Source organism: Manihot esculenta, chromosome 1, assembly GCF_001659605.2.
Source record: "Manihot esculenta cultivar AM560-2 chromosome 1, M.esculenta_v8, whole genome shotgun sequence".
NCBI classification, from domain to species: Eukaryota; Viridiplantae; Streptophyta; class Magnoliopsida; order Malpighiales; family Euphorbiaceae; genus Manihot; species Manihot esculenta.
In genome coordinates, this window is record NC_035161.2 from 39,035,438 (window position 1) to 39,062,000 (window position 26,563).

The following is a 26,563-nucleotide window of genomic DNA, read 5'->3' on the forward strand; positions in this document are numbered from 1 at the left end:
ACCTCCGTTCAGAGTCCTCAATACCTCAAAAACCCAAATGGCCAACCAAGTGTACAAAAAAGGACACTTTCTCCTTCTCCTAAGGGTCCCCAGAACCCAAACAAGTCGACCGACACCAGCTGGGATGCTTAAAATTGACAATTCCACGATGCAATTGCAGTGGTTATTAATGATTTTAATAAGTGCAATTTGGTCATTCACAAACATTTATGAACCTCAATGGCACCACCATCACGTGTACCGTCTGGTCCGTCTCCCTCTCCCCCAATTGAATATCTCAAGCTCACAAACCAGTTGTGGCCTTGATTGATACAGTAACTATAATGCCAAATCCAACAGACAACACAATCAAATTGAATAACTTCTTGTTTCTTCTTTTCTATCTTCATACTTCTTTATTTCCAGAGACATAAATAACAAAAAAAAAAAAAAAGAATAGAATATAATACAAATCGCCTGAGAAATGACTTGATATTATGACCAAAAAAAATGAAAATCAAAGAAATATGGGTAAGGTCTAATAAGAGAAGACACAAAATAATGAAGAAAAAGAAAGAAATGCCCACATGAGAAACTTAAAAAGCAAAATAAAAAATAAAAAATAAATTGTGCCAAAAAAGTGGAGGGAATTTACCGGCGACTACTCCTGCAACTCACTGTGAGTGTCCGTACAAATCGTATGGAGCCCATAGAGCATCAAGTGGGCAAGGTTGCTTCGAGTCTATCCTCAGCCAGGGCTTGCCACTGCCGGACCAATGTAGAAGGCTAACTGGACCAGGGTGCAGGTCCCGACAGCTGCCTCGCACGTTATCACCACCTAATCCGTGTTGGTTCCACCGGTGCTCAATCGGCGCCACGTGTCCAGAAAAAACCAAAAGAAACGGCGGCAGTGATCCCAGCTCATATATCCGATCACGTTTCTGGATCTCCATCCACCTCTCAATCCGCTTTGTGTAACCGACCCGCCTCCACTTAGCCAGATCTATCACCATTACTCCAGTATTGAAGTAGCACGATTTCCGACCACTAAAAGTACCGGCAAACCTCAAATTCGACCAGAAGCTCGCCGTGAAATATTTCGTGAAGTTTGCGTGGCAATATTCTGGGGCGCCTATTGTTCTAGAACCCAAATTCGTAGTCCATAGCTTCACAATATCATCAACCACGACTAAATCAGAATCCAAGTAGATCACTCTGCGAACACAAGGCTCCAGCAGATCAGCCAAGTAATTCCTCGCGTAATTGAGTGGCTGCTCAAGAGCTTGCCTCACAGAAGTGGAGATCAGATTTCGCACAATCTCTGGATCGAAGTAATACACCTTGAACTTCAATTGAGGGAAAGTAGACCTCACAAGGTATTCCAGATTGGTCTCCGAAACCAAAAAGTGAAAGAAAACACTCTCTGGACACAATGAATGCTGCAATATGGAGTGTACAGCGGCGATTGACCCCCGAAGGTACTCAACATCGAGTGTAATCGCAACATGTACCAAGGAAGGATTGCAGACACCAGTTTTCCCTGAGATTCGGTTATCTCTGAAGCTACATTTATCAGCATTACGGAAAACAGTCGCTTGTCGAAAGCAGAATCGGTCCGGCAAAGCAGCGGTAGGGTTTCCCAAGCGGTCGAGGTGAGAAGATCGAATGGCCTCAGCAGGAGGAAAGGAATGAAGAGAGGGGGAAAGGATAATCATGATCATGGCTGCAGAGAAGAATCCTGAAAAACGCATAACCCAAAGCATTTTCCCAGGATAAACCCCTCTTCTCTTCTTTTTCTTAGATTTGAAATCAAACCGATCTAACAGGAAGGAGACAATAGAGGATCGAAAGAACATAAAGAGAAAGGTTCCTTTAAGGCCTGCCAGAGTGAGCTGTAGAGACGATAAATGCAGGGATTAAACCAAAAAAGAAAAAAAGAAAAGACGATTCGATCTTTTTCCCAGTTTGAAAGCAGAATCGCCGAGGCAACGAAGCCACCTTAGATGAAAACGGAACCAACCAGGGCGCAGAATCAGGCACCGTCACTCTGCTGCGCTCTAGTCTCCCACCTCTCCCTCTCTGACTACCTGCTTGCACTCTATCTCTGGCTATTGGCCTCTGAGAGAAGGCGATAGAAGCAGAACAGAGACACAAGTGGACAGTTGCGAGAGAGGGAGAGAGGGAGAGAGAGAGACTTTTGCGTTTGCTTTTCCAGCTTAGGCTTTTGTTTTCCACCATAGAAATCCACGGCAAAACAAAAATATAAAAACTTTTAAGCGCTGAAATGGTAGTATCTTAATAAAGATCTTAATAATGACTAAGGCAAAAAAAAAAAAAAAAATTACCCTTTCACTATAATTCAGGCTCAAAAATATCCCTTTTCATTTTTTAGGCGAATTGGATCATAAACTTTCATTAAAATGGCCAAATATAGTCTACACCTATGCTTGTGAGTTTCATTCCATTTGAAAATTTTTTTTAAAAAAAATTACTTGTTGAATGAAAAATTAAATTTCCAAAGGTTTACTCCCCGTAATTACTAAACCACCCAAATAGATTCTAAAATTCGCTATAACTCAAACTTATCATAAGGTCAATACCAAGAGTAATTCTATCATCACTAAGATCATCTTCTTATCATATTAATTTTTAATTCATATATTATAGTTAAATATTATATATATAATCTTTCAGTTAATCTTTATATTAACGAAATGATAATTAATAAAAATATTATGGATATTTTAATATATTTTTATAACATAAAAATTATTTTTTATTTTTTAAAATAGCTGTGATATATATCATATCATAAACATATTTCTTATGTTTATATTTATAAGTTATGAATTCACAAAAAATGTGATAATATTATAAAAACAATTTAAATTGAAAAATTCAAATGAATAATTTTTTTAAAATATAATTTTTTAAATTAAAAAATATATTATTTCATTATAAACAAAAAAAACTGATAAATAATAACACTAATATTATATTAATGATGTGACCGGAATGGAGCTACGCTATAATTAGCTAAAACTTGTAAAATAAAAAGTGTGAGGCGGTGGTAGATATTCACGACAGCCATTTCGATACTCAAATCGGTATCTTGAAAAATAGAGATAATATAATGGACTACTCAGAGGTCGAGTAGTATGAGAAATAACGGATATTTGCCTTTGTGATCATTTTCCTTTTATACTGTAAAAAAAAATAAAGATTAGTATAGCATTTCTTGAGAACTCGATGATGATGTAGTGGACTGGTCGATAAAGAATATTGCCAGCTAATAGGTTGATGAGCAATATCACTGGCTAATAGGTTGATGATTCCGCAATTACAAGCGATATGAGAGTGTGCTTAGTAATGATAATTCTGTACCAAGACTCGGTCTGTTGGGAAAAGGCGAATCTTGATGACAAATTGGGTGTTAAAATATTTGAGTCTCATTTTCTTCAGGCAAAATTATATTTTCCATATGTCAAATTTTTACCACGTAATTTTTATTTTATAGTGACTATTCATAATTTATTTTGGATAAATGTCACGCTTAACGAATAATATTTTGGCAAATTGAGATTTTAGGGTGAAAAAAATATATATACAAGAAGGAAAAGTATCATTACATAAACATAACAAAGTAATATACATATTTATAATAAAAAAACTTATAAATGAATTGTGATGATATAATTATTTCAAATTAAGAATAAAATTAAAAACTATTTATACATGGTAATAAATTCAAATATATATATATATATATATATATTATTGCAATAAAAATATAACAGATGTTATAATTTAAAATAAAAATAAATTTATAAAATTTTTAAAATATAAAGAGCAATTTGTAATTTAAGCGTGGTGTATGAATTGATTAAGGGCTCGGTTCGGTTTAAAATCGAATCAAACTGAATAAATTAAAAATTAAAATTTTACTATTTATAAAAATAAAAAATAATAAAAAATTAATTTTGATCAGAAATAAAATAAAATTGAATTAATTTAATTTGATTTTGATTCAGTTTAATTTATTTAATTTTAATTTTTAATAAATCTTTTTATTTACACTTTATTTTTAATGTTTTAAAATTTAAAATATTTTAATTTTAATATGATATAATTTATCTATATTATTAAAAATAATATATTATTATATTAATTGATTCGATTCGATTTTTTTAATTTTTTTTAATTAAAATTAAATTATATTGAAATAATTAAAATTTTTAAAATTAAAAATTTAATTTAATTAAAATAAATAAAAAATAAAATAAAATTTTAAATTAATTTAATTTGATACATTTTTTTAATTTTTTCAAGTATGTATATGGAAAGAACCCAGCTGGCCTTGGTCCGCTATCAGTGTCACAGTTCACAACCACGATACTAAACTTATTAGGCTGTACACGTCACTCTCATTCTCCTTTAGATGTGTATTTTACTCTCCATTGCCCACCACTTCCCCATGGCCATGAGGTCCAAAATTCCATGTATAACAGGCGGTATCCATCCCCGAAAAAACCCTATATTTAAATTTCAACTTAATTAATATCATTAATATTAAATTTTACTTAAAATTATTCAAAGATTTTCAAATTTAATTATTACTATTAGAATAATATCAATCCATACAATTTTATATATTTTTAAAAAAATAATATTTCTAAAAAATTGAAATTCTAATTTTTAAATGAAAATTATAAAAAAATTCATAAATATCATTATAAAATGTGAACTTTATATTAAGTTGATTGTTTATATGGATAGCTGCTATATAAAAATAAACATGAGTTGAATTTAGATTTTAAATTTTAGAATTAAATTCATTTTAAATTTAATTATATATCAATTAAATTTATTTTATTAAAATCCAGTCAAATATAATACTAAAAATATCTGATCTATTGTAATCACTGATATCATATAAGGCAAAACGTACTTTTGAGTTTTCTTTAGTTGTGGAAAAATATTTATCCGTTTTCTTATAAAATTTTGAGAGTTATTTTTACCAAACTAAAACTTGAAAATAACTTTTATTTTAAAAATGAATAACTATTCGTAAATTTATTTTTAGAAATAGAATTCTCTAAATTATTTTTATATCTTTTAATATTTAATATATATACCATTAATATATCATTTTTTCTTTTAAAATTTTATTTTTAAATAATTATTTTTTTAATTTTAATATTATATGATAATTTTAAATATAAAAAAATAATTATTTTCATTTAAAATAGGAAGTTATCCTATTGAATACTTACTCTTTAGCCTCTCAATTTTAAAAAATATATTAATTAGTTTTTTTTATCAAATTTAATAATTAATATATTATAAAAAATTTAAAAGAATTTAAATATATAATAACTAATTAATAAATATTTTTATAAAATTAAAAGTATAGCTAATAAATTTTCTTATATCACAAATACTAAATAATAAAATAATTAATAGATAAAATTAACAAAACAACTGATTAATAGATATTTTATTGTATTATTGAAAATTTAAGAATCTAAATAATAAATTTTTTGATATAATAAAATAAATATTAATTATATTTAAAATTTTAAAATTTGATCCTGATTATTTAATTGAAAATATTACAAGTAAATAAATATATTTTTTTGTCATTAAAAAATTCTAGATATATAATTTTTAAAATTTTAAATATTACACATGAATAGTTTATACAGTAAAATATAATATAAAATATGGTGAAGTTTAAAAATATTAATTATTTTTATAGCTGGATAATTACTTATTAACTAAATATTATAAAAAAATAATTTAATTATCAAATAATATTTTTTAATTAAATTAAAATATTAAATACTATTTTGGAAAATAGAGTATAGTATATATGAAGAAGTTGAGGAAGATGAAGATGAAGATGAAGCATCAACATCAAATTAACTTAATAGAGGGGGTTATTTGCACAGCTCCAACTCCAATCATTGTGTTCCACCTAAAACAGGTGTTTCCACACCTCTTGCCTTGTTGGCTTTGCTTTTGAAAGAAATACATAATGCAATAAAGCAACCCATAAACCAATTCTCATTAACTCTTTCTATTATTATTGTTTTTTATTTTATTTTCAAGTTTAAAATTAAAACAATGTAATAATTGCTACAATTAATTTATCCTATGAGAAATTACTATTGTTAAAATTTTTATATTAAATTTAATTATTTATATAAAGGAATTTAAAAGTATTGAGTATAATATATAGAATATGAATACCATTTTAAATAAGTCCTGAGCTGGTCCTAATAGGATTCATTGTCATCCTTAACTATAATGGACCCATGAAAAGAGAAGTCCAATTATTTTGTGTTATGGGTGGGCATATGGATCGGGTCCCGCAGAATCTATGACCCAAGCCAATAGTAATTGCCTGTCATATAGCTCGCATTCAACGCGCTGTAGCTAGAATCTAAAAAAACTACAAAATCGAGACGCTGCAGGAAAAATAGAAAAAAGTTGTACATCGACAGTGGAAATCTAGTGTAAATCCATCAGAGCTCTCTCAGGCTTCCGCAGAGCGAGTGAATGAGGGAGGCAGATGGCAGTGTAGACCATTTATTAAAGTCAAACTAATAAGAGTTAACCACGTGGTTACATTTGTTACCGGTGGTGTCATGTCCCATTATATGGAGGGCAGATGTACGATGCACGGGTGCACCTGTACTTCTTGGCATCACAGCTGTGCATTACATAATTATAGCTTGTGAAGCGTCTGACAAAACTTACGATCCAGCCTGGCCTCCACTCTCTGGTTTTTGGAGCGGATAGGGTCTCCATTCATTTTTAAAATATTTATAATTTAATTCTGAATATTACAATTATTAACAAGTAATTTTTTATAATTTTAAAAATTTATTAAAATATTTTTATTTTTTTTATCAATAAAATAATATTTTTACCTATTTTTACCGTTAAAAATATATTAAAAAATTAAATTACCTCCCATTATTCTCCTCCTCCCTGCCTCCTTCTTCCTTTTCTTTTTCATCAATTATTCCTCTTTTTTCTTCTTCTTGTTTTTTTCTTATTTTTCTTATTTTTTTTTCTTTCTACTCTCCTTTTTCTCCTTTCTTTTTCTTTTTTTTTTCTTATTTTTTTTTATTCTTCTTCTTTTTCGAAGGAGAAAAGAAAAGATAGGGACTATTTCGTTGACAAAAAGAAACGATAAAGACATTTTAATACATATGAGAAAAGATAGAGACTAATTTTATTGACAAACACAAATAATAAGGACGTTTTAATATATTTCTAAAAATATAGAGAGGAACGATTTCGTTGACAGAGAGAAACAATTTTGTTGACATAAAAAAACGACGAAGAAGAATTATTTCGTTAATGAAAAGAAACGATAAGAATATTTTAATAGATATGTGAAAAGATATGAATTATTTTATTGATCAAAAGAAATGATAAAAACGTTTTAATAGATATGAAAAAAGATAAAAACATTTTAATAGATTTTTGAAAATGTAAGAACTAACTTGTTGATAATAACAATATTCAAGGACTAAATAAATAATTTTATTTGAAAGTAAAATTAGATTTTAAAAATTTTATCTCTCATCCTTTATCTAATTTTAGCAGAAAAAAGAATGAAAGGACTATTTCGTTGACGGAAAAAAAATATAAAGATATTTTAATAAATTTCTAAAAATATAAAAATTAATTTATTAATAATGACAATATTAAAAAATTAAATTATAAATTACCCTTCATGTTTTTCATACATTCCAGAACAACTGTCGATTTAATAAATTTTTAGTTTTAAATTGGCTATTATTTTAAAAATTTCAGTATAATATTAATTATTATTTTTATGTAAATTTTTATTTATATTAAAATTATCTAATATTAATATATGGTAAAATCAATTATTTAAAAGTTATTTTACAATTATAATATTTTTTAAAATTAAGATTATTAATTAATTTTATTGATTTATTTATATAAATCTTAAATGTCAGATATCATAGGACGAAAGTGATTTAGCCAATTACTTTGTCACATTGGACTGACCGACAGGCGAAACAGGAGGATCAAAATCTATCTATTTAAAGCTCACTGCAATATATATATATATATATATATATATATATATATATATATATTTTCCCTTACTATGGCGTGATTTATTTTGAGATAGAAAAACATATTTTATTTGTTTTATTTTAATAAAAAATTGATAGAAAATAATTAAAATAAATTAAATCAAATCATTGTAAAATTTTTATTTTAAGGGGTTTATGATTTAAATTTTAAACAACACTTTTTAACATAGCGAGTGTAAAATTTGTAATTTGTTTTTTAAAAATCATAGTTTAAAATTACAAAAAATAGTTTAATTTTTATTATATAAGATAACATAGTTTAATGAAATTTTCCTTATATTAAATAAATTATAAATTTATTTAATGTAAAAAAATTTTATGTAATATTTTCTTTTACAATTAGTTATAATGGAGATTAAACTCAAAATTTTATTGTATTAAAAAATAATTTTAATATTGTTGTGTGAAAATTCATTACTTCAAATAAATTAGTACTCATTCCATCACAAATAAAGTAGTACCTTTTCAATTAAATCGAATACTAATAAATTAACAGATAATTATTATTTAAAAAAATATAATTCAAGGAGAGAAATTGTTATTATTATTATTATTGTTAGTAACATAACTCAACAATTATGGGATGTATTGAGTTGGACCTTAAAGCCCACAGACAGAGTCTTTCAAGTCCGGTTAAGATAATTGGGCCCAAATCTACATCACTTTATTATTTGGATTGTGGCCCCACCTTCATTCCCTTTATTTTCTTTATAAATTTGCCAAGTGGATCCATCACCGCTTGTTATATTATCATTGATTATTTAGACGGATTAAAGACTCACAATACTGATTTTCATCTTTATTCACTAAACACTGAGTGATATACCCAAGCAAATTCTGAGAGGTCAAGAGGGATGAAATTGCACATATACTACATATTAGATAATTCAGTTAGATCATCAAACTTGGAGTTCACAATGTTTATTACAATATATAAACTAAATTAAAACCCACCAAGAAGTAAGGAATCTTATTCATTTTCAACAATATTCATGCTTATACAATTAATAAATAAATAAATTAAATTGATTCTAATAGCATATAATATCAACAAGAAAAGAAAAACTCAATGATGTGGAACATCTTATGTCATTGATGGATATAGGAATAAATTAATAAATAAAAAATTCACATAGTTATTACAAAATTAATTTTTATAAAATAAATATAAATCTGATTATTCAATAACGTCGCTTTTACCTTCTCATATGCATACGTAAGCCGTTGGTAGAGCTTATCTTTTTTTTTTTTATAAAGCTTATGCTAAGATAATCTCTGCTTATAAATATTACTATGAACAATATTTGCCGATAAAGATGGGAATGTCATGCGTAATTAAAGAGAAATGAGAAAATGGAAATGGAAGTAGTAATAAATAAACTACTACTTGGAAGCACCAAAGCATGTTCCTTTTGACTTCTTACAACATTGACTCTATAAAGTTGTAAGCTAAACCAACGGCAGATGCTATTCAACAACACATGCTTCTGCTTTAGCATACTCACACTACATGCAAAGATTCCCATTAAGCTTTATCACAATCTTTATGCGTAATTACTTTCGAGTTCACCATTGTAAACGTATGTTTTAATTGTAATTTTGAGACCTTTTTTTCCACCTCATTCAAAGCAAGGAGACAACTTGATAATCCATAATCGACTCATCGTCTAAATCAAAGAAAGTGGAAATTGGTTCCTTTATGGATTGGATTGGATTGGATTGGATTGGACCCCTTGATATGATTATTTGCATTTGGACTTAGACCCACTTCTTGTTTATCTGTCACCAAAACATTAACAAAAAGAAGAGAATTTTCCTTTTCCTAATTTGAAGGTCTTGATCGACCTGACTGAGCAAGACATCTAATTGCCAAATTGAAAAGGCCAATTATTACAGTTACAATAACTAAATTAAAAAGAAAAGCAATAATTTGATGGGGAGAACTTTAGAGAAAAAAAAAAAAAAGGTTAAAAGCCATACCGGATGGTCGACGATTAAAAGCCATACTATTCTACAATAGCAGCCAGTCTAGACATGGAGGCAAGCTTGGATGGGTCTCGGGGAACTAAGCCCTGCGCCATCACTAACGACTTATAGATCTCAATCACCATCTTCTCATCATACTCCTTGAGAGGGCGCTGCCCAAAAGCGGCGATCCCATCCGGTACTCCAGAAACGTAGCCTCCTGCTCCAATCACCCGGGAGTTAGCGAATCCCATCATCATCTTCACATAGGCATCGCGTAGCCAAACGAAGAACTTCTTAGGAGAAGTCATTTTGAGAATTTTAAGCTTGGGTTTGATCTTGATCCGCCATAATCTTCTCCTCCGGTTGGAACCGAGTTCCACCTGATTCCTCCGCCTACGGCCGGATTCATTTAACCTCTGGTAGCCTCTCCTCCTCCAGTAGCCTCTGAACTTGGTGCACATGTTAGCAGAAATGCCTTCCATAGTTTTGGTTTGAGAGGGAGAGATCAGAGAGGAAGAGAGGGGGGTTGATATTAGATAATGGCAAAATAAATAATATTTTTGTACATACGGTTGGAGATGGGAGATGGAGATGGGAGATGGAGATGAGAGAGAGGTCCTTATACTATAACGGATGGGCCTTCGACTATAAATGAGACTGCCCATTCTCTACCTACTTGCTTCTCCAAGGCAAAGGTAGGTTTAATGAATTGCACAGTTTCCTTCGGAGGAAAAAAAAAAAAAAAAACTGCACGTCCAAACAGCACCTCCTAGATGATACCGTACAAGACACGCGCCACATGGAAAAGAGCTTGGCCGTCGGTTTTATTTTTTATTTTTTGGGTTATTAAAATTATATTTGAATCTTGTATTTTATCATAATAATTTTTACGAGTTAAAAAGAACTATTGAAGGTTTCTTTTCTTTTTTTTTTCTTAATAAAAAAGAAGGAAAGTGATGAGTTAGTTAAGTAGGAGAAAAAATTAGGACAGTGAGAGGGGGGCATGATTTATGGGTGTAGGTGGCAAAATCCTCAAGTTCCACGCCTTGGGTGGAGGTGGGAAAATGACATGGAAAAGGGCGCTTCACCCCTCTCTGCCCCTCAAGCCAATAAGGTGCCTTTCTCTACTTGATGGGTAACCTTTCATCAATATGTTAAACAATTGGGTAAGAACCACGTTCGTATATGAGAATTAGGTTTTTAATCATTACTTATGCATAAAAAAAAATTAATGGCTTAAAGAAATTGAACAAATTTAATCCCTATTAATAATAACTCATCTATTTTAGAAGCCCACATATAATATTTGCTTAATTTAATAGTAAATTGAAATGGTGAGATTGAGATTTTCATAATTTGCGGATAAATAATAAATATAGTGGTTTATAGTTATAGTGTATAGACCAATCACGTTAAAACATTTATTATTTCATCAATAAAAGTGAATGAATTGGAAAAAATAAATAAAAGGGAATGAAAAATTAAATATTGGGTGGGTGGTGAACCTAATAAAAGGGCATGCACTACAAGCCATTAGCCGTGGCCCATGTGCACAACGTCATCGCTGAGATCTCTTTTTCTTTTTCTTTTTCTTTTTTTAAGATAGAAGGTTCAGTACTTTAGAAAGGGAGGGGCGAGGCTTCTTACAATTCAACACAGGCTTTAAAATACAAGAGCCACTGAGATCCAATAAGCTACTAAGTAAAGGTTCAAAGACCTAGCAATAATCTGGAGCTCAAATGGGGAAGGGGCAAGTTTGGAATAATTGATTCAAGCATGAGGTTAAAAAATTTCATATTTATATGAGTAATTGCTTTCTCTAACCTCACCCAAATGTCAAAACAATTTTTAACAAAAACGGTGGACTGGACCTAGAAAGTAGACAAATCTATTTGTCATAGAAATGCTTTTCCTACAAAAAGTCTCCGAGATATGCATGAAAATGGACCTCCCATCTGTCACTCTCTTCATGCAGCCAATTTCGGTTTGCATTCATTGCAAATTTTGCTGATAGAGCAGGCTAAAGGAAACAAAACTATTTTCTCTTATTTTTCATAACTTCAAAGTAACTTCCGCAAAGCCTCAATTAACAAAGACTTTGCGCTTCAAAATACTTGCCTATCTCAAATCAAAGTCATATTCTCTGCTCTAATCCCTTTCATTGGCAACTGATTTCTGCAGCACTTATTCAATCCAATAAATGGGTATCACTAATTCCACACAAAAAATTGAAATAATTTAATTTAGTTAATAGTTCAATTAGTTTTTGTATTTGGAATAAACATTGCAAATATAATTAAAAAACAACTAAATTTAATCTAATAAAATAGGCTTCTTTACTTTCTAATTTAATTGGTTCATTCTCCTAATTAGCAAAAGTATTATAGCCATAAATACCTATTTACTTGAGAAGTAGCAGGACTTAGGCTTCCTGATACCCACATTACTTACAAACCCTAATTGCAAATTAACCATAGAAATGCATAACTACAAGCTACAACCAAACTGGAGCCAAGCACAACAGCAAAATCACCCTAATTTCTTCTCTTAATCACCACAAAAGTAATTACTTGCTAACCTTAGAATTGCGTCTCTTCTTGAACCCGTCTGGTGTCTTCACCTGACTCAGCCTCTTCATCTTTGCACGCTTTTCATTCTTGTTTGTCTTCTTCAGAACCTCGGGGGTCTTAACACGACTAAGCCTCTTCGTCTTGGCAGCCTTCTCTGTAATCTTCTTTTCCGTCCTCTCTTTACGCGCTATAGGCTTCTTGGCCTGGAAGTTTGCTTCCTGGGTCTCTTTGATGGCCAACTTAAGCTTCTCGGTAGAAGATAACTTGTAAGAATTTTTAACCTTGACGAGTTTCTCTGATTTCACGAAATTCCTCAATTGGACAGAGAGGAGTTTCTTGAAATTCGAAGGCAGTGAGGTGTTGTTGTACTTGGCCTCGATGAATTTTGCAATGGCAGGCTGGCTCGATCCTGTCCTCTCCTTGAGCGTAGATATAGCTTCACTTATCATCTGAAATCATCAAAAGAAAAAAATGAAGTAAGAAATTAAGAGAATAAAATTTGGAAAAATTGAAAGGGAAATGTAGAAAAACAGAGAGGACCTCAAAGTAAGGTGGGTGATCGACGGCGGGATGCGAGTTGGTCTTTCCTTTCGCCATTTTCTTATGGGTTATACTGGAGAGAAAGATAAGACAAGGAATTTATAGGAAGTGAATGAAAAGAAAATTAATATTGGAAATTGTAAATTGCAAGGAGATTTTCAATTTCAAATATTGTTTTAGGCGCGGAGAAAATTTTGAAACGTTTTTTTTTTTTTCGGGCGGTTGTTGTGAGAAACGTGTGGTTACTGATTTGGTTATTTCATTGAGACGGTTATCAGCAAATGCATGAAGCTTTTTGGGCTTGTCCCATTCGTTTTTTCCCACAAAGCCCATCCCACCAATAAGGATTGAAAATTTCTTTAAGGCTTTTAAAAAAAAAAGTATTTATTATTTAGGATTATTATCATTAATGATAAATAAATAATTTCATAAGATAAATTAAATTAAATAACAATAAAGCTAAGGAGTGAATGTTCTACTGAGATCAAAACTAAACCACTTTATCGTTGAAACCAAATAGTTGAAAATTATGATATTTGCATTTCTAGATTAAATCAAATAAATTAAAAAGTTTAATACAAATTGAAGTTTTATATAAAGATGGTCATTTACACAATTAGCTTTGGAGATCCGAATGTGAGACACATGAGGAAGAATAACATGTGTAACTAAGTTTAAATTTGATCCAATCAAAATAGATGATGAAGAGTTATAAACACATCATAAATTAATGAAAAATGGTCAACTAATAAAAATATATGAGTGAGTGTCGAGATATATATATTTTGTTTTTATTTAAATTAATAAATTAAGAAAATTTAATCTATAAATTTTTATTTTGAATTTAAATTTAAAGTTTTAAATTAATTTTGATAAAAAGTTGAAAACAATTTAAATTAAACTTATAATCCATTGTCTAAAAATCGTTTGCTAATAGTTTAATACTAATCAACCCATTAACAACAAGGAACCACACGGGATTGCTTGATTACAATAATCACAATAAACGCTCAACATCATAAAACTCCAGGACAACCGACAAATTTAAACCGTATTGCGAAAATTCAATGACTACCGTCCTAAGAATATTAAACATATTACAAAAATTTTCATTTATTTCACAAAACATGACAGTGAAGAATACACATAGAGAGAAAATTACAAGTGTGGAATGCATCTTATTATTTCTTCTGCCTTGTCACTTTCCTCAGCTGTAAGTCTAGAGATCAATGCAACCACCAGATTTTATTTTCTAGCAGTAAGGAAAATAAGCACCAACCACGTATATTTTAGAAAAACCTGTCTATGACTGAACATTTATCTGCAATCACTTCAACAGGAGGAAATAAAAGAACCAAAAGCTAAGAAAAATAGAGTGCATCTCCAAACGGGCACAGTTGCTCGAAACAAAAGAAGAAGGTGGTGGGTTGTAATAATAGAATGGGAAGTAAGGAACTATTGGGTTTGGTGGCGGCGGGCCTTGATAGTTCCCATTGTTTGCCGGGGGATAAAATGCACCGCCAACTCCTGGTGGAGGCGGAGATGAGTAAATGAACATAGGCTCTGATGGCGGCGGAGGAGAATAGTAATAGGATCCTGAACTTGGCGTAACTGGAGGTGGCGGGCAGTCAGAGACAATAGCCGGTGGGGGCGGAGACGGCGGCGGAGGAGATGGAAGGGGTTGACATGGGTTATCACATGCAGAGCACATTGTGCATGATATTTGATCTTTGGACACAGTTGTAAGTGTTGATGTGCCTAATGAGGAATTGATGAGGAAAATGAGAATGAGAACGAAGAATGACAATAGGGTTGTGGAATTTCCCATTCAAAACTGCACAATCAGGAAAGTGTTTGATAAATGATCTGTGAGAGAATATGGGAAAGACAGAAGTAGGGGCGGAAGGAAGTTCTCAGGGCCAGGGGGGGGATAAATGATGGTTTTATTAGTCGTAGGAAAGGAGCGCCCATGTGTATTGGTGACTGCATCATCCCGTGTTTTGGCTTCTACGCCACCATCATCAAAAGAATAATACATATGTATATACATGAAAAGCAGTGGAAAATCCTTGTATATGAAGGGACTGTTTCTCTTTTCAAAAAAAAAAAAAAAAAAAAAAAACTAGCTCTTTCATTTTTGCCCACATAAAAGATTATTCATTATTTTTTTTTTTAATAAAAAAACACTTTATTTATCTTGTAGAATAATAATCCAAGAGACAATCAGGAATGTCAATCCAAATCTTGAATCTACCATGATGAATAGACTCTCTAGCTAATAAATGGACGGCTCTATTTTCTGAATGTCGTACCCAACAAACATAAATGTTACCCTGAGACCGCATAACATCTTTGCAATCAGAAACAACTAATCCAAACTCTGAAAAGTCATCCAGAGGAGAGCGAATAGCCAAGGCTAATGATTGGTTATCCGTAAAAATACAACCAGCATGAAGAAAACAATCTCTAGCATAAGATAAACATTGACGCAAGGCCAAAATTTCAGCAATAACAGGTTGCCCACCCCCTCATAGAAACCCGAAATTGCAATGGAAAAAAAGCCTTCCAAGTCCTCAAATACTGCTGCAAAACCGAACAAATCAGCACTAGTAAAGACTGCACAATCAATGAATGCAATCCAATCAACTTCAAGAGTGGTAGCCTCAACCAATGGGAGCACACGAGGAAGAAATATGTACTCTATGACTTGCTTCTATTTAGTAGATGCAAGTCTAAATTCCCTTATGTAACTTTAGCCAAATACATCTTAATACATTAAAGGATTAATTTTTAATAATAAAATATTATTTTTATAAATTTAAATATTAAAATTTATATATTATTTTTAATTAAAATAAAAAATCACAGTAATATCTAAGTATGTTAGCATGCCACTTTGATGAAATAAATTTAAATTAACTTATCTAGCCCCTTTGAAAAATATAGGTGAATTTAAACATATTTCTTACATTTATTTTATAAAGTAATTTTTATATAATTATTTTATAGGGAACACTATTTTTCGTATCTAATAAAATTTCCTTGTATATAACCAACCACTAGCCAACCAAAATGAAACTAAAATTTATTCTAATTTTCTATTCTATAACGATTAGCTCCAAAGTATGAATATAATTTAAAAGAAAGTATTTTATTCTCTTAATAAATTTGTTTCAATATAAATTTAAATTAATATAATTAATAAATTTTAAATATCAAGAATTATTTGTACCTATCATTACTAATTATATGGTATGAAGAATCATGCAATTAACAATTGAAATATATGGTAAGATTTTGCTGCTGGTAGCTAATCTTGATTGCTCCATTTTCGCTTTCTAGTAATGCTTGAATCCATCAATTACTCTTCAATTATTCGAATCAGTTGAAAGAACGCAGGACGAAGGGCAACGAACGCGGAAAGTAGGAATAATTTCTCGAAAAGTAGAGAGCGGACATTCTAGAGAAAAGGCGATGGGCGGGGTCGTCAGGACACGTGTCTTATTCAGCTTACGTGGAAACGCTATCTCGTGCCTTACTGTATTGTACGTGTCCTTCTCTGATTCTGTTCTGTGCTGAGCCCTTTTCCTTTGCTGTCCTTTGGGGCTGAGAAAAGCACCTGAACGATGTTTCCAGGAGCCCACTTCATAGTCGTATTGATCTAAATGCATCTTTTACAATTCTTACGGCTCAGCTTGTCTGAGATTTAAAGCATTTTTAGGCAAAATTAATTTGTAGGAGGTTTTTAGAAGACACAGAAATAATCATTTGCTTCCTTTTTTTTAATCGGGGTTCATCAATGTCCAATCTTGATAAATGCCCATAAACGAAGGAAAGGAACATTAACAGTTGGAGCACCGTAGGTAAAAGGAAACACAACATATTATATCTGTATTCACTGAATAATTTGATTCATATTCTTTGGCTTTCCACCTTTCAATTATACATCAAAATTGGTGTTTCTTCAAATCCTTCTCTAATCTTCAATGATTTTGTTCTAAGCAGAAACAAAACCACAAGATAAAGCCATCAAGAGAATAGCAGCTTGTTCTTCCTCTCCCAGCTTCCTCTTCCATTCTTCCTGCAACAATGCCTCTCTTCCAGCAACCATCAATCCCAACTTCAGGGGAACTCCTAATTCACTTCTGCTGCTTTTAGCTATCTTCCTTCTACTCTTCTCTGCTCTTCCTTTGTCCAACCCAAGAAGATTCCTCTTCTTCTTCCTGTATCTGATCCCACAGGCATTGCACAAAGTCTAGAAACAAATTTTTTTTAAACAGCAGTAAAGACCAGAGCTTTGAAAACTCATAGTAAACATGAACATGATTAACAAGGAATTTTCCTAACCTTTGGACCAGCCGGGCCGCTTCTCCAGCAAGGTGTCCTTGTGGTGTGGCAATCTATACAGCTTTTCTTGAGTTCGCTGCTCCTGCTTGGTGGGGTATTTTGCATGTCGTCTGACTCTTGCCCCTGTTTCAGTAGTTGAAAATATTTAATGATCACCCAATTAAAAAGAAAGTAAAATAAGAATGTTCGAGAAAGATAAGATCACTCACGTTGGTTTTCAAATCCATAATCATCATTAACCTAAGGTTGAGATAATGAAGAGAGTTCAAAGATTAGTTAATATGCAATGCAGAGACATACACAGACGTAAAAGAAGGACAAGAGTGGAGTCTCCAAGATAATAAGCTGAGAGAGCAATAAAATGGAAAGAACTTTCGAAACAGCAATCGAGAGAGAGAAGTGTTTTAATTTATATGTAAATCCAGAGGACTGATGGGAAAAAGAAGAAGAAACAGAGAAATACAGGGAATGAGAAATAGGGATAAGGTTGGCAAAATATAGAACATTGGGCTCACTAGTATGCAGATACAGCCCTTGCCAAATTTTGATTGATGGCTGCGGCGCAAAAAACCCTAATTTTAGAATATTTTGTTTGACCATAATACCCTCTTCAACCAACCCATCTCTCTCTTAATTTTTATTTTTATTTTAATTTCTTAACAATCAGCAAATATCGGTAATTAGCTAGAGGAAAAAGAGTAAGATTCGTTAGATGTTTTACTCTTTCGGGGGTAATGATGATAATGGCTAAAATATCCGTGAATAAGAGAAATTATTAGGTCTCGTATATTATCTCATTATACTCAATCGACACATATTAAATAATTAAAAAATTAAATTATCCATTAAATTTACTCTGCCCCTAAATAATTATACTCATATAAAAATTAAATCAAATTTAAATTAATTATATATGATTAAGTGGTACATTAATCACGTAAAGCAATGAACTGATTCGGATTATGGTAATTTCTATATACTTATATCGATATTATTTTAAATGGATATATATGGTAAGATTTCAATAGAGTTATATTTTATAGGTCAATATTTTATTTTTTTTTAATTTATAATATGATAATGATTTAATAAGTTTGATATAAACGATTGAATTAAATCTTTAATTTCATGTAAATTTTGGGTGCCTTTTTGTTTTTTTGAAATTTCGAGAGTGTTTTGTATTGATTGATGAAAAAGCTTATTGATAATTATCAGCAGCGGATTGTAATAATGAATATAAATAAAGATAACTTTGAGACATAACGCGACTCATACCAAATTCCGTAGCCTTGTTTGGAATTTTACGTTTAATGTATGAGAAAATAAAGAAAAAAGATGAGAGAGAAAAAAGATGTAAGGTTTTAAATTCCAAATGGGCAGAGGTAAGTTGGAGAAGCCATTATGGAGATAACGATGCATGAAAAGACAAAACCAGGCTCATGGATTCTGGTCCACAAAAACAGACAGCCATGGCTCTTAATTATTTTTGTCGTTCAGCTCAGGACAAAAAAAAGCATCCCACAGCTCAACCTTCAAAAGGGATCCTCTTTCTGCCCCTTATTTTGAATACCCATTTCAGACACACAAGGAAAGTGGGTGGTGTTTATTTTTGTTTTATGTCGTTAATGCCCTAGTAATTCATTGGTTTCTGTACTTGATTTATTTTTTAAACAATTCCTCCATGACTCCAAGTACAGCAAGTTTATTTAGAATATCAATTCGCTTTCGAAGATTACCAGTTCAAAAAGTGGATGCTGTTTCTGGCCTAAAGCTGTGTACCTCCTCGATACCAGGATCTCATGTCTACAACTATTTTACTTTAACTCTGGTTAATTTCTTACTCAAAAAAACAAAAAAAAAGAAACTCTGGTTAATTCCATTCGAGCTCTTCTATTTCTGCTCCCAAAAAATTTCTCAAGAAAGCATGAGTTTCTGTTGTTCAAGGGTTCAAGCATTCAGAGGAATCAACTGTTCTTATTTTCCTCTATTGTGGTTTCTCCCTCTTTTTCCTTCTGAATGAGGAAGTCTTCTGGGTTTTGTTGGAAGGGAAAAGAAAGATTGGGGTATTTTGGTTATGAAGTTTTACTTTCTGTCAGTTGACCATCAACGATTAGTTTAAAAAAATTATAATGGAAGGATTAGTGAGATACATTTTAATTGAACTTAGAAATTAACTGATGAATTTCTTAAAAATACAAAGCCCAAATAATAATTCTTCCAAAATACTAATAGCTTACCATTTGACATGGAGGCTAGAGTTAGCCTAACAGCCTAAGCCTAACTAAAATGTCAGGATCTCTACAGACATTAGTGTTACTGGTGATATTGCAGAAAATCTGAGTTCCCTTCCTTATTAATGCTTCAATTTTTTCTTCTGTCCGAGAGTAGTGCAAATTTCAGCAAGGAAAGCGAAGAGAATACCCATGAAGGTCATTAGCCATGACAATATGAACACTGCCCAGTCCTTGAAATTTTTCTTTGGAAAGTGTCCCCTGTCTGAGATGAGCAATGCCCTGTACACTGCTTCAGCTACAGCATAGGCTGTAACAGGATCTGATTCGTCTGCTAGAAATCCATACTCAGTGAGACAAACTACGTCATAAACTCCATTAGTCTCCGATATGCCCAAGCTTTCGCATAGTTTGAGCCTGGCCTCGATCCTTTCCTCTGTTGTCAACAAGTCTCCATGCGTCAACGTCAAAATGGGGTTCTCATCTGCAATCACAAATAGATCAATTAAGAGAACCACTGGTTTGTGTTATATAGAGTGATAGAACATGATTGTGGGTTATTGGGTATGAAAAATCATTTTCCTAATGAAGTTTCCAAAGTTAATTTCGTTAGTACTTGCAGGGTCAACGTCATCTGAATGCCAGTAGAAGACCAGAAATTTCCGAAGTACCCTGTCATTCAAGCTTCTCTATCAGAGAAAAATGAGGAAAAGCAAAGGATTTGACTATGGCCACCAAATTCTGTAGAATACTTGCAGTAAGTATTCTTGGACATAATAATCATAATCTTTATTGTCATTTTAGGGAAGCTTCAACATTAAGCAGACATCACTATATCAGATAAACGTGGGTGGTCCAAAAAGTATATTTAAAAGACTTAAACCAATCAATAGTTGTAGGGAGGAGAGCTTACTGCAGTTTCTCAAAGCAGGGGAGCAGAAAAGCTCTCTTGTAGCCTCTAACGGCTGGGAATCACCGGCTTTTAGAGCTTTATAAACTTCAGCTATATCAACCACCACCATAGCACAATTCACTCTCCTCTGCACGAACTTGGAAGACGATCTTGAAGCTGAGGATCCTGCATCGTCTTTGAGCAAAGTATAATCCTCTGATCTCAAGCATGGCTGGTTATGATGCACCCCATCGATCATCCAACTCGACAATTCCTCGAGGGCTTCTCCCATTTTATCATAGCTAAATCCCATCGAATCATACACGCAAAACCCACTTTGCTGTGATCTCAAAACATTGTGCTCTTCCATGTACATGGTCTTGTAGTTCTTACAACTTCCTGCGGTTAGGAAAATTCCAAAAAAGAAGGGCCAATTTTACTTCACCTGTAAAATTCTTCACATCCAACATCGTAACATTCATAGAATAGGGATGAACTTACCAGATGATGTCTGAGCAAAAGGCACGAGTCCAGTTCGACCAAGAACACTATACATTAAGTTCACAAGCGAGCTCTTGCCGGAAGCAGAGAAACCCACCAAGAGAATTGTGATTACTGGAGGAATGTCCATCTCTTCCCTCTTGATACCTCCGGTGGGTACCCAGAAATCACCAGAGCGATAGATTTGTAACTTATAACGAAGTTCATTGAGTCCTTCATGTGCAATCAAAGCCAATCTTTCCAGCTCTCTAAGAACTCTTAGTCTTGGAGTGAGGTTTGCAATATTGGGGAGACCAACATTGATTCTAGAACATTCTTCAAACTTGGCAGCTGATCTCCACCAGCAATACAGCATTGGTGGGTACTCATCGTCTTCATCGCTGGAAGATAATTGGTTTTTCATGTCTTTGTTAAATTGCTTTCAGAAATTGGTGAGGCAGAAGACGATGATCAATCTTTTGAAGGCCCTGTTAAGTTGGTGCTGCCATTATGAGGCACTGTGGCAAAAATGAGTGAGGAAGGAGGTGAGACAGGGACAAAATAAATGAACATTATTGGATATGTCTGATCCTGTACAAGCTACGTCACGGGGTACTAGTATAAACTTGTCCCCTGGCGGCTTCTGTGCTACTTCTAAGCTCCTTCCTCCTGCCCCAGCGATCCTTACGGTACATTTGATACTTAAATACCCTCGAGAGAGACTGGCCAACTTGTAAATAGAAGGGTATTTTCGTCGTAATGAACCTCACAATGTAGGGAATGGGAGCGTATTGCTACGGTTCCTTAGACCGTTGCGTCTGGCTTTCTCTTGCCAATTCACATCAACCACGTGGTTCCACGTAAACAAAATAATGAGTGGTATTCCAAGTAGCAGATATATATATATTATTTTCCCCAATATGGCTCTTATTTGATTGCTACTTGCATTACTTTATGCAAGTCAAATTCTCGAAAAAATGGAGTGAAATGATTCTACACGCAATTTTTGAAAAAAAAATAATTATATAATAAATAAAAATATTATTATCTAAATATTATAGATAATATATTTAAAATATAAATAAATAAATCTCATTTAATTTTAAGGACCTCTATCAGCTTATTTTGCGATTTTCAACTTTTTATTATAATCTGAAATCTTATTTAAAAGTATCTATCAGAAGTTACAAGTCAAAAGTAATTATCAAATTTCATTTCCAATCTGCCAAATTTTCCCTTGTTCCCTCTTTTTGCAGAAGGGATACTGGTACCTTTACAATCAGAAAAGACAAAATCTCTAGATCCCAAATTTGTCTTTGAAAGACCTCGGAAAGCAGCTTATTTGACATCTGTAACCTTTCTTCAAAAGAGACCTTAACTGAAGGTAAATCCATCAGAATGAAGAGCAAAGTACTACCCCGTTGGGGAACCACCACCCTCAGCCTCAGCTTCGTCGTCATCCTTCTTCGGCCAATAAGTCTCAAAAATCTTCACCGCTTTCTCATATATGTTATTGTTGTCATGACTCTGAAGGTTCGAAATCTTTTCTAAACCCTCTGCGTCAACTATCATTTGGGCATAAAGATTAGTTTCTCCAGTACTGCCTAAATCCTTTTCAGCTTCCCCAACCACTAGAATGTTCTGAAGCCCGTCCAAGCAAACTTTGAGAATTATGGGGTCAGGACAGATCAAGAGATCACATAATGGCTTGATACACCCCTGGCTAACCAAGAACCTATAGCGCACAAATAAAGCACAACCTTTTAACAAAGTTAAAATTAAACTTAACAATCAAGTGAAAACATCGATCATGAAAAGTAAATATACTTGATTTGTTCATAGGTGCCAACAGAAGTTGCATTTGACATTGCCCAAGCAGCCTCTTGCTTGACCTCAAGTTCAGCACTCTGAGCCAAGTCGACAAGGGGACCAATGATACCAGCTTCAATTACAGCCTGCATAGTTTCATATATATCAACTTCAATAGATAGGATAAAAACACAAAAGTTAAAATGAAACCGGCCCTGCATGGATTCCACATAGGCTCCAAAGTCCAAACACATTTACACTTGTGAATATCAAGAAATGAAAACCATGAACCATTACAAACAATCTGATAACTTGTAATAGGCAGATGAAAAAGGGGGCTGAAGCAATTGTGACATTGAAGAAGAGGCCAACTCACCTGTATTTGATTTGCATTTCCAGCTGTGATGTTTGAGATTGTCCAGCATGCTTCAGTCTGGATTAGCGTCTTATTATTGCTGGTCAGGAGGTTCAAAAGGCAAGGAAGAAGACATTGATAGTTTATCATGTACTGCAATCGAGAGTAAGATAATTCCATCTCTTTCAGTTCATTGGCTTAGAAGTTCTCTCAGAAGGCATCACAATAACACATAAATTCATACAAACATTACAAATTCATACTTGAGTCTGCATGTCATCACCAGAGACAATATTTCCAACCGTTCGTAATGCAGTGAAGACCACTGCGTGAGATGGATGACTAACAAGAGAACATGAGCAAAGCATTTCAGCATTCACAGCTACATGCAGGTAGATAATGTTCATCCCAAATACATTACTAGGAAAAGTATTACTTACAGTAGAAGTTCAACAAGCCTGGGGCAGAAACCTGCCCCAATAACAGCCTGGACTGTGTCATTGGTTCCATCTGAGAGATAAGAGAGAGCCCAGCATGCATATTTCAGGACTTCCTCATCACGTGAATGTATAAGACGCTCAAGAGCTGGCAAAGCAGGCTTTATCTGCTCAATGAATATCAACAGTAATTATTAATAATTGTAATAAATTAATAATAGGTGAAAACATATATACAACCAATCTTGAGAGCCAAAACCTGCTCAAATAAAGGTTGTGGCTTGCCCCTGCAGAAGGTGGACAATGTCCAAGTGGCATTTCTCAACATAGAAATCTTTGAATGTTCATTGAACTGTGCAAGCAATGGCATCAAAGCTCCAAGGCCAAGGACAAGGTCGCGAAACTGAGGTGAGTCACCAGCAATGTTTCCAAGTGCGTAAACTACCTATAGTTCAAAAAGAGAATAACCTCAAACAATCAAGATACAATCTGGATTGCATTTCAAAAGACAGTTCGAACAAAGAAAACTCAGCAAAATGAAGGTATAGAATAAACAACACTAAGGTCATCTACCTGTTCCCGGAGCTCGTAAAGTGGTGAACTTAAAAGCTTGACAAATGGTGGTACAGCTCCATGATCAATTAGAACCTTGTTGTTCTCTGATGTCCCTGAAGAAATATTGGTGAGAGCCACTGCTGCCTCATACTAACACAAATAAAAAAACATTACAAAAGATAGTTAGAAAATATGAGCTAGTAATTATAATATAGAGCTAAATTCAAACCTGAAGTTGTGGAAAACCTTCCCATGCAAGGAATTCAATAAAACGAGGAACAACACCAGAGTCTACAACTTCATCGATTGGAGGACTGCGGCCTACATACAAGATTCAAAGTGAGAAACTGTATATATAAATTATGCAACATAAAAGCAGAAAGTATAAATAAAAATAGAAACACAAAACAAAGTCAACCCGTTGAGAGCAGCTTTCGGATATAATTGGTTGCCCCTAGCTGTGCATACCTGTTTTCTGACCAAACACCTGCAACCATTACTGGAAGATTTTCTAACTGCGACCAGAGCAATAAAAAAGTTCAGCTCCTCAGATTAAGAGGAGTGCAAAACATACAAGAAATTCAAGCATCTCAGTTAAACAGCCAATAGAATCACAGGATAAACAACAGATTCTTTTATTCTCAAAGCCATTAACGAAGTATGAAGGAAGAAGTGCATAAAAATCCTTCAAACTTTCACTTATTTCCTGGCAGCAGGCTTCCTATCCGATCAAATCTCAAAATGGAAGCCACTTTCCATCATTCTGAATTAAGTGTAGAGAAATAGTGGTAAGGAATAATGGCCTCACCAAGGTGCAAAGAATTCTACAACCGAAGTTCTTTACTTTTAACCAAATTTCTTTACTTTATTTTCATCAACTATGACGTTAACCCACATTGGTTCATTGTCACAAATATGATCCAATGTATACATTTCTTCACACACCCTTTCCCCTTCTTTCATTGAATTCTGACAAGTTCTTGGAGATTGAGAGATGGATGTAACTCATGGAAGAAATTTTGTGCAATCAGATGGGTAAGAATTTGGGGAGACAATGAGAGGAAAAGGAGATGAATCTTGAAACAACCAAGAATGTGAAAGAGAACAACAACAGAAGAAATGGAACACAAAAGAGAGAAAGAAAATGAGAGAAGTTTAGAATCAAAGAAGAGGGAGGAAACCAAGATGCAAGAAAGGAGGAAGAGAAGAAGAAGAATTAGCAGCATAACCCATGGGCAAAGGATCATCACCTCTGATACCGTTGATGTGACTTAAATTGAAAGAAACAACAAGAAAGGAAGATCCCAAAATAAAAAGATAGACAAAGAGCTAAAACAAAAAAGAATCAAGAATCTTGTAATTTCATTTTATACAGGAATTACAAAGTAGCAGCTCTTACTCAAAAAGACACGTAACATTATCCTACTCCTGTTTTCTTGTGAACAGAATAAAATGGAAAGGAAAAGAAGTAGCTAAACCAACATTTAAGAAGAGGAGGTGAGTTGCTGCTGAGGTGGAGGAAACTACACTCTGATCGGCAGAGGAACTGGAGATGGAGGAAACTACACTCTGATCGGCAGGGGAACTGGAGATGGAGGAGGTGAGTTGCTGCTGAGGTGACTGTAATCCCTCGCGTCCCTTCTTCTGCAAATTCTCTTCTCTCTTGTCCTTCTGAATCTCCACCATATTGTCCTCTGTCCTCCTCCTCCCTTCCTCCGCATCCACCGCCACCTTGTCCTTATTCCTTTGAGCCTCCGTACTGGCGCTCGGCCTTAGCGACATGGTTGGCAATCAAATAAAATCGAATGGAATGTGAAGGCAGAGAGGATGACTGTGAGAGGAAAGGGAATAGAGGGAAGGAGCGTTGAGTATGGAAGCGGAGGGAAGGATTATTTATAATTTTATTTGGGGAAAATGGGCCTGGGTTGGGCTCCAAACAGTGTCCATTCGGTATTACTTCTGAACTACTGTTTATTAAAAATAAATTAATTTTAGTTATTTATTTAAAACATGTTTTATGTGGTCTTTTTATATTAAACATGAAAAATAATTTTACTATAGGAAATTAAAGAAAAAGGAATCATAAGGATCATGCTGTTTTAATTATTTTATTTTCTATTATTATTTGTTTTTTTATAGGTATTAGTGCTGATTTCGATTTTAGTTTCTGTTATGAAAGATGATTTTAAGTGTGATATCGGCAACTAAGGATCATGCTGATATATTCAGTAGCTAACGCTTCCATTGGTCTTCTTC

At 33.1% G+C, this 26,563-nt stretch overlaps 8 protein-coding genes across 9 annotated transcripts; all 8 read right to left on the reverse strand.

Annotated features, from left to right (window-relative positions):
• Window positions 1–350: 350 nt before the first annotated feature.
• LOC110612960 (probable galacturonosyltransferase-like 7) lies at window positions 351–2,246 on the reverse strand. The gene has a single exon (XM_021753838.2). The coding sequence runs from the start codon at window positions 1,833–1,835 to the stop codon at window positions 654–656; it is 1,182 nt and encodes a 393-aa protein (XP_021609530.1). The 5' UTR covers window positions 1,836–2,246; the 3' UTR covers window positions 351–653.
• A 7,228-nt stretch (window positions 2,247–9,474) lies between these two features.
• On the reverse strand, window positions 9,475–10,756 carry LOC110612968. 2 transcript variants are annotated; one of them, XM_021753849.2, is made up of 2 exons: window positions 10,104–10,756; window positions 9,475–9,902 (listed from the first exon to the last, which is right to left on the reverse strand). In XM_021753849.2, the coding sequence occupies exon 1, from the start codon at window positions 10,754–10,756 to the stop codon at window positions 10,130–10,132; it is 627 nt and encodes a 208-aa protein (XP_021609541.1). In that variant the 3' UTR covers window positions 9,475–9,902; window positions 10,104–10,129. The 2 variants fall into 2 exon arrangements, with proteins under 2 accessions (XP_021609541.1, XP_043817845.1); XM_043961910.1 differs by having other exon boundaries at window positions 9,475–10,753.
• A 1,647-nt stretch (window positions 10,757–12,403) lies between these two features.
• Window positions 12,404–13,356, reverse strand: LOC110623111 (histone H1). The gene is made up of 2 exons (XM_021768011.2): window positions 13,202–13,356; window positions 12,404–13,110 (listed from the first exon to the last, which is right to left on the reverse strand). Exons 1-2 carry the CDS (start codon window positions 13,256–13,258, stop codon window positions 12,658–12,660), a joined length of 510 nt encoding a protein of 169 aa, XP_021623703.1. The 5' UTR covers window positions 13,259–13,356; the 3' UTR covers window positions 12,404–12,657.
• An 814-nt stretch (window positions 13,357–14,170) lies between these two features.
• Window positions 14,171–15,245, reverse strand: LOC110601829 (extensin). Its single transcript, XM_021739172.2, has one exon. It carries the CDS (start codon window positions 15,027–15,029, stop codon window positions 14,529–14,531), a length of 501 nt encoding a protein of 166 aa, XP_021594864.1. The 5' UTR covers window positions 15,030–15,245; the 3' UTR covers window positions 14,171–14,528.
• Window positions 15,246–17,065: 1,820 nt separating this feature from the next.
• On the reverse strand, window positions 17,066–18,084 carry LOC110627103 (GATA transcription factor 16). The gene is made up of 3 exons (XM_021773349.2): window positions 17,758–18,084; window positions 17,549–17,671; window positions 17,066–17,456 (listed from the first exon to the last, which is right to left on the reverse strand). Exons 1-3 carry the CDS (start codon window positions 17,782–17,784, stop codon window positions 17,199–17,201), a joined length of 408 nt encoding a protein of 135 aa, XP_021629041.1. The 5' UTR covers window positions 17,785–18,084; the 3' UTR covers window positions 17,066–17,198.
• A 1,560-nt stretch (window positions 18,085–19,644) lies between these two features.
• LOC110617111 lies at window positions 19,645–21,810 on the reverse strand. The gene is made up of 3 exons (XM_021759722.2): window positions 21,173–21,810; window positions 20,693–21,070; window positions 19,645–20,263 (listed from the first exon to the last, which is right to left on the reverse strand). The coding sequence occupies exons 1-3, from the start codon at window positions 21,573–21,575 to the stop codon at window positions 19,902–19,904; spliced, it is 1,143 nt and encodes a 380-aa protein (XP_021615414.1). The 5' UTR covers window positions 21,576–21,810; the 3' UTR covers window positions 19,645–19,901.
• A 563-nt stretch (window positions 21,811–22,373) lies between these two features.
• LOC110628779 (importin subunit alpha) lies at window positions 22,374–24,958 on the reverse strand. The gene is made up of 10 exons (XM_043961841.1): window positions 24,923–24,958; window positions 24,726–24,822; window positions 24,537–24,628; window positions 24,326–24,457; window positions 24,012–24,197; window positions 23,756–23,919; window positions 23,579–23,657; window positions 23,337–23,468; window positions 22,979–23,106; window positions 22,374–22,886 (listed from the first exon to the last, which is right to left on the reverse strand). The coding sequence occupies exons 1-10, from the start codon at window positions 24,956–24,958 to the stop codon at window positions 22,565–22,567; spliced, it is 1,368 nt and encodes a 455-aa protein (XP_043817776.1). The 3' UTR covers window positions 22,374–22,564.
• A 147-nt stretch (window positions 24,959–25,105) lies between these two features.
• On the reverse strand, window positions 25,106–26,159 carry LOC122721760 (importin subunit alpha-2-like). The gene has a single exon (XM_043950513.1). The coding sequence runs from the start codon at window positions 26,087–26,089 to the stop codon at window positions 25,730–25,732; it is 360 nt and encodes a 119-aa protein (XP_043806448.1). The 5' UTR covers window positions 26,090–26,159; the 3' UTR covers window positions 25,106–25,729.
• Window positions 26,160–26,563: the final 404 nt, after the last annotated feature.